We start from the raw sequence: 7749 nt of genomic DNA on the forward strand, positions 1-7749 counted from the left end.
TATCTAATATAAAAATAAATTAATATATTTATTTATTTAAATATGTATAATTAAGTCAAATTTCAAATATATATCTGAACCACAATTATAGCTTCACGTATATAATTGCACCAAATTAAAGTTCATACATATAATTGCACGTTAAATCAAAATTCATTTATAATTTTGAGATTTATCCTTAAATTTTAATTTGATATTGTTATACATGAGAAACTTTTATTGATTTAAATGTTTAGATGAAATTTTAATTTTGATTCATTTATACACATTTAAAGAAATAAATAAACTAATTTACTTGTATTTTGTATGCAATATGTAAGCATAAAATGGTATATTGATAATTGTGTTAAACTATATAATTGTGTTAATAGTTTATGAGAATTGAATCAAATCAAAGTTTTATGTAATATAACACAAAATCAAAGTTTATATATAAAAATTACACATTAAGTCAGAGTTCATGTGTAATTTTGATATTTATCTATAAATTAAATGATAAAAATATAATATTTAAATTTAATTATATAAATATTTGTATAAAATTTTAAAATATTTTATAATACAATAATAAAAATAAAACCAGGACAAATTCGATCTTAAATATGGATTTTTTTTAAAAACACAATCATAATATGACTCTATCCATAAATAACCTTTTCTTTCGCGTAGCCCATTTGCCTAGTGTTTTCTTTCTTGGGTTAAGGCCCATTGCAAAGAATGTCGAAAGTGGGCGCATTAAGTGAAAATCCCAGTAAACCCTAATACCTTTTCTCATGGTCATGGATCCCAATATCCCCGCAAAAACCCTAGTAGTTTACATTCAAGTATGTCCCTCATATAAACCATTGACATAAAGTGAGTTCATCGACCGTGATTCTGAGCTCCTCTCTTCTTTTAGGGTTTATGTTCTAATCGTATATCCTACATCTGTTTCTCCGATCTTCATACCTCTGCTTTGTAATTCGTTTAATTTTGTCCCTTTTCTTTTGTAAATCTGTAATTTGATCTGCGCTCTACTTGTGTAGTTTATGTTCTCATCATATAATCTAGATCCGTTTCCTCTACTTTGAAATTTGTTTAATTTTGCCTTTTTTTCCCCGGGAAACTGTCATTTTAATTGAGTGCTTCTTCTATGGATTATGTTCTCTCATATATCCTATATCGGCTTCCTCCGCTTTGAAATTTATTTAATTTTACCTCTTTTTTTGAAAATCAAATATTTATGCTGCGAAAAAGGGACGGTGACGATTTCAACAGTGAAAGGTCTCGTTCGTCGTAATCGGCTGTTCTTCAACAGCCGTTGCCGACCATCCTGTTATATCACCACCCATATTCCGAGTCCCCTTTTCTTTCCTTCATTATTTTCTTTTTCAAATTATATTAATTTTTCATACTAATAATTTTCTAAGAAAAGCGGCCGATGATTAAATATTTTATTAATGACAAGCATATGTCTGAATTATTTCATGTTGAAATGCCTAATCTTCTCTATGAGGCCGATTATCCCTTTCCCATCACTTTTTAAAAAATATTTACCTATAAATTCTCATCGATAATTTTTTTTAAAAAAAAAGGTTTTTCTAGATGATTATATAATTTCCTTTTCAGCTGATGATCTACGTGATTATTTTCTGATCTTTTTGCTTCTCAATCTCATTGCTCAATATTAGTTTCATGCATAATAATATTTACGGCCATAAATGTTTAAATTAATTAACAAACATTAAGATCGAAATTATGGAATCATCTTTGAGATGATTTTATTTGAATACTATGTCGATTAGAACCTTTTCTAGGATTTCATATTAAATTAAAATAACTATTATATAAAAAATAAGAATTTAATAAAAATAACTATATTGGTAGTTAATTAATTTTTCCTTGATCATTTTGCCAACAAGAAAAATAAAATATAATATTTTTAAGTTATTTTGTTTTTTTTTATTGACTTTTCGGTTAAAAAAGTAAAATAAAATTGTAAAAAGATTAAATTATATGATGTGTATTCTTTTTAGATTAAGCACACGTCATTTCATTGAAAAATCACAGAGTCAAATATTTTATTTCTTGGATTTTGAGTAGATTAAGATATACAATTCAGTTTAAAATGTCAAATGTACTCATTTGAGCATGATGATCCATCTTTAATCTAATTCTAACAAGGAGCCTAAAATATCATTCATAATAAATAAAATCTGTCTTAATCACTGATATCTCATTACACAATTTTATTATTTAAATAATTTTGTTGACAGGAAATTTTTTAAAATTAGGTAAATATAAATTCTAATTATTTCAAGTTTGGGATTAAGATCTTTATAAAATTGAATTAGTTTGGGTTTAAATATTTGAATTGATAATTTGGGTTTAAGTTATGCTAAAATAAATTTGAATTTGAATTAATATAGATATGAGTTTTAGATTGAAGTTTTATGTTGATGTCATAATTCAGAAATTAATCATTATCCATCAAAGTTGGATATCTAGTTTTGAAAATCGGTTCGGTGGCTGAACTGACCAAACTATTATCAATTAGGTGGTTTATGAACATTGGTTGCCTTCCACAGCGCTTGGTTCTCAATTTGACTAGACCAGTCAAATTGTTCAATTTAATTAAACAAATTTATTAAAGAATAATCATTGTTCGAACTAGACTAATCAATTGGATTAAAAATCAGTTGATGTGCGAATCAGTACAGGCCGATTAAATTGGCTAAAAATACATATTGAATTGATTTTTTATTTTTTAATATATCTTTTACAAAACTTTTAATAATTTATTTAATCAAACTGTAAAATTAAAAAAATAGAAAAGACTAACTCAATCAATTTTTCAATCCGGTTCAATTGACCTAATCCTCTCTTCAAACCAATAGCAATAGCTTGACCGATTCTCAATCTGGATAATATAAATGAAAACAACAACTTCACAATTTTAATAAAATAGAAATCCAATTGATATTTTTAACATTTAACCAACAAGTAAAAGAATCAAGCAAAAGTGACTGTTATCCATTATTTACTTTCATGTAAATGACTAGCAGTATAATACTTACAAATCAATGGTAAAAGCCGTGATTTCAAAGGTAAAAAATTTTGGTGATATCTCATGAAAAAAACATATCATTCATTTGCAAACAATTCGCCAATAAAATCTGTATGAAAAAAAAAAAACTGTTGATAGCAATGGAATCTTTACAGAGATAGTATTACCATTTTCAAGAAGTGGAGCTCCCGCTATGATTTTGGCTATTTTTCTTTGTACTTCCCGTCTCAATTTCCCGAGTAGTTTGGCCTTCAGTCGAGCCAGAAGGGTATAAACCGTACTCGCTGGTCGGTTCACTGTACTCACTACTAGCACCGTATTCTAGCGAGCCTAATGCAGCCCTTCGGAGCCTTTTCATGTCTTCGTTGTAGTGGCTTGCATCGTAGTCTGAGCTTCCTCCATATGAACTGTACACATTGCTTTGTCCCGGTCGCATTCCTTCGTTGAGATCTGATAACGACGATTCTCCTTCTAAAGCTCGTACGATCTGTGCTCAGTTGCAAGTTACGGGTTAGAAGCAAATAATGAGTGGAATGTAAAGAGTGGTGGCTCTAGACCCATTTACCTGGCTCATTCGTGGTCGACGTCGTGCTGAATGTCGAACGCAAGCAGCAGCACAAGCAACCATACGAGCCATCTCGTTGTGGTTATATTCCTTTTGTAACCTCGGATCGACGAGATTGTTGAAATTTCCATCATCTAATGCTCTTGAGAGCAATGGCCTAGCCTGCAATCGGCAAAATAAGGTTTACTCGATAAAAAAGGATCCTAAAAAGCTTAAACCAGTCCAGAGCAATAATAACTAACCCATTCGACCAAACTATCCTCGGCATAAGACGAGCCAACCGGTCTGTGTCCGCTAATCAACTCCAACAGCATGACCCCGAAAGAAAAAACATCCGATTTTTCCGTCAATTTTCCGCTTGAAGCATACTCGGGAGCCAAATACCTGGAACAATGAGAATACTAACATAAAATCACTTTTCTTGTGAACCAAGCAACAACAATGGATGAAGTCTTCTTACCCAAAAGTACCCATCACTCTTGTGGATACATGAGTGTTGACATCAGAAAAGAACTTTGCAAGTCCGAAATCAGCAACCTGAAAACCAAAGTTTATCGTTATCTCGATGAAGAAGTAGCAAGAAAAAAAAGCATATTCGCTTGAGTGAAGTAGGACGGTCGACACATAATCTAATTCATGTTTGAATCTTTAGCAATGTCAAGAAATCAAAACGAATGAAACCGATACCTTAGCCTCGAACTTGAAATCTAAAAGAATATTAGCCGCCTTAATATCGCGATGAATGATCTTAGGATTACCTGAAAAACCATGAAATCTGTTACTGAAAAAGATCGAGATCTTACTTCTAGAGCAAGTAAACAAGGGAGAGAGGCAATTAGCATACAATCCTCATGAAGATATGCAAGTCCTTTTGCAGATCCTAAAGCAATTATCATCCTTGTTGGCCAATCCATTGTAGGTCTCCCTTTTCCTACAATTAGTACTCGATAATCAGTATTAGATGTATTTACCGGAAAGGTTCAAACATCAAGTAGCATACAGTCAAAAGGCAGTCTTACCGTGCAAGTGAAACTCCAATGTGTTGTTCGGAACAAACTCATAAACAAGCATTCTTGTTGTCCCGGAGATACAGTATCCGACCAATGAAACAAGATGTTTGTGATGAACGCGGCTGATAATCTCGACTTCTGCTTGGAATTCTCTTTCCCCTTGTCCGCTTCCGGCCTTAAGTTGCTTGACTGCAACTTCCGTTCCGTTTGGAAGAACTCCTCTGTGCACGTACCCGAAACCGCCTTGCCCAAGAAGGTTTGCATCGGAGAAGCCATCTGTTGCTCTTGCTAGTTCCTCATAAGTAAACTTGCTCTTGGTGAAACCAAGTGCAATGCCAGGGGAGGGTGGTGGAAGTGGATTTTCGGAACCTGAATTATTAGAACCGGAACCTCCACTACTGCTCATGAAAGGCGGTGGTGGTGGAGGTGGTGGCATTGATGGCATAGGAGAATCTTCTGAAGATGGTGGTCTCCATGCCGTAACTGGCGGAGTTGGGTTAGGCAAAATTGCACCGTATTGATCGACACGCGGTGGAGGATTTTGTGGCCACCGGTATTGTTGGCCACCGTGTGGATGATCTGAAAGAACAAAAATATTTCAACAATCCGATTTGACCCGAATCTAAAACTAACGATTTGACCCGAATCTAAAACTAACTTGGAACTTAATCAACTAAACACAAAATGATTCAAATTGTAGATAATCCAAAACCAAGTAACTCGGAATCACCTGCAAAATCATAATTCAAAATAATCCCTGCATGCAATGGTCGGACACAAAAAACTACCAGAAATATCAAAGTGATCTTAACTCGAAATGATCAAAACTGACCCGAACTGGAACGGATTGAATTAGAGATAATCCGAAATTGACTAGAATCAAAATTACTATAATTCCACGGAAAAAGTCTGACCTTTAGGAGGCCCAGGAGGTGGAGGCGGCGGCGCGTAGTAAATTTCGCCGTCGTCTCTTCTTCTTCTCCTTTTCATTTGACAACATATAAACAGCAAGCTCAAAACCAACAATATTGCCACTCCCCCTATTGCTATACCAATAACCAGTCCGGTCGATACACCACTGCTTGATGACGGTGGCGACGGAGGAGATGGAGTTCCTGAATTCCTCGAAGGAGGTGGTGGTGGAGATGAAGTACCTGGACTTCTCGGGGCAGGTGGCGATGGAGTTGACGTAGAAGGAGGTGTAAGAGAAGGGGTAGAGGATGGTGGTGGAGATGCTGCTTCTGAAGGTGGAGGGGATACGGATGATGTTGGAGGAGGCGATGAAGCGGAGGGGGAAGGAGTGGTGCTTGAAGGAGGAGGAGCTGATGGGGTGGCTGGAGGTGGAGATGGGGTACCAGATGGCGGGGAGGGAGGACTAGTTGGCGGCGGAGCTGCTGCGGTTGGTGGTGGTGTAGGAGTGTTAGTTGGCGGCGGAGTTGCTGCGGTTGGTGATGGTGTGGAAGGAGTGGTAGTTGGCGGCGGATTTGCGGTGGATGGCGGCGATTGGGAAGGAGGACTACTCGGCGGCGGAGCTCCGGCTGAAGATGGCGGCGGAGACGTAGTGTTTGTTGATGGTGGTGGTGATGACGGCGCCGGAGTCCCCCCTGGTGGTGGTGATGACATTATTGTATTCTATATAACAAAATGAAAAGACAAAACAAAATACATAAACAAAAAACAAAAAACTTTTTCAGTGTTTGTTTAAAAGAAGGAATGTGTTTTTAAGAGCGAAAGAACAAAAATAAAATATTTTTTTCCGGGAAAATTGGTTTACTTCGACAGAAATGGCAGGAAAATAATATTTATAATAATTAAACTAATAAAAGTATTTTCAGTAATTCAGTATTTTTTAAAAAATAGATTTATGACGTAGAAGTTTCATACAAATCAGTGATGCCTAATACGCGTTTTAAATTAAATAACATATTATCTTACACTATCTATGTTTACGCTAATTTTTAAATTATGATTTTTGTCTCCGTGATTTATGCATTCCAAACTTCTTTAATATTTGCATTTTGCCCCCTTTTTTCATTTCTCAATTTTTTTTATTTTTTATATACAATTTAAAATAAGATCTGAACTTAAAATATTATCAACTGTATTCCCTCAATTTTATTATCTCAAGTAAAGACATATTTAGTATTTAAATTATTTTTTTATAAATTTATTAGATAATTAATTTTATCATTGAATGTGCCATAAATCTAGTATTGATAATGATTGATACTTTTTGGCCGACACTTCAAAATAATTTGTAGTTAAAAGTTTTATGCTGGCATCTCAAAATTTAAATTCCGATATTAATATCTCCTTCCTTTTAGATTGTAATGTTTAAAAAAAAATTGTATATAAATTTTATAGAAAACCCAAACATAATAAAATTCACAAAATTTCAACCTTTAAATTAAATCAAATCAATTCAATCCAATTCTAAGTTCAAAGAAAATTCAAAATAATGAAAAGGAATTCAATTGATCTAATTTAGTATATAAATTATTAAATTATTGATTTTGTATTAACAATTTAATGATAATCTTTAATAATGATTTTCAAAAAGTATGAGAATCAAATCCTCAATTCTATAAATTTGGATATGAAGAAGCATCATCAATATATATAAAAAAAATCTTTAAAAAAATAAATATTAAATATTTTGACCCTTTAACTAAATTTTAAATATTTAATCCAATCAAAATTCAAATTCAAAGAACCAATCAAAAACAGCTAAATTGGTCTAATTTGGATGGAGTCAAATAGGTTATTGAAATTCTATTTGACATTTTTATTTTATTTGTACCCAGTCTAAAGCAACTTGTATTGGAAACATTTTATGATACTAAAATATATTTTTTTATTTTTTAATATTGATTTTATTATAAATTTTTATAATATCTATTTTTTTATATCTAAAATTTAGAAATTACCTATAGTCCCACCTTCACCCTTAAATAAGAAGATGATATATTTTAAGGTACTCAGATTCACGTTCTTTTATACATATCAATTAAATTAAAACTCAATAAAAATATGGATATAGTTAAAAGAACAAAATATAATGAAATAAATGATTGGCAGATTTTATGGGATTAGATGATGACAGTCCAATCATACCGTCATGGCATCAC

General features: G+C 32.8%; 1 protein-coding gene and 1 non-coding gene across 3 annotated transcripts; one reads left to right on the forward strand and one right to left on the reverse strand.

Moving 5' to 3' along the window:
* Positions 1-1236: 1236 nt before the first annotated feature.
* Positions 1237-1342, forward strand: LOC121203917 (small nucleolar RNA Z43). The gene has a single exon (XR_005898850.1). It is a non-coding gene; the product is annotated as a small nucleolar RNA Z43 (small nucleolar RNA).
* Positions 1343-2640: 1298 nt separating this feature from the next.
* On the reverse strand, positions 2641-6391 carry LOC107930862 (proline-rich receptor-like protein kinase PERK1). 2 transcript variants are annotated; one of them, XM_016862617.2, is made up of 9 exons: positions 5536-6390; positions 4631-5200; positions 4456-4542; positions 4299-4369; positions 4072-4148; positions 3854-3995; positions 3612-3773; positions 3214-3533; positions 2641-2899 (listed from the first exon to the last, which is right to left on the reverse strand). In XM_016862617.2, exons 1-8 carry the CDS (start codon positions 6242-6244, stop codon positions 3219-3221), a joined length of 2133 nt encoding a protein of 710 aa, XP_016718106.2. In that variant the 5' UTR covers positions 6245-6390; the 3' UTR covers positions 2641-2899; positions 3214-3218. The 2 variants fall into 2 exon arrangements, with proteins under 2 accessions (XP_016718106.2, XP_040972993.1); XM_041117059.1 differs by lacking the exon at positions 2641-2899 and having other exon boundaries at positions 2992-3533; positions 5536-6391.
* Positions 6392-7749: the final 1358 nt, after the last annotated feature.

Source organism: Gossypium hirsutum, chromosome A07 (genome assembly GCF_007990345.1).
Source record: "Gossypium hirsutum isolate 1008001.06 chromosome A07, Gossypium_hirsutum_v2.1, whole genome shotgun sequence".
Classification (NCBI taxonomy): Eukaryota; Viridiplantae; Streptophyta; class Magnoliopsida; order Malvales; family Malvaceae; genus Gossypium; species Gossypium hirsutum.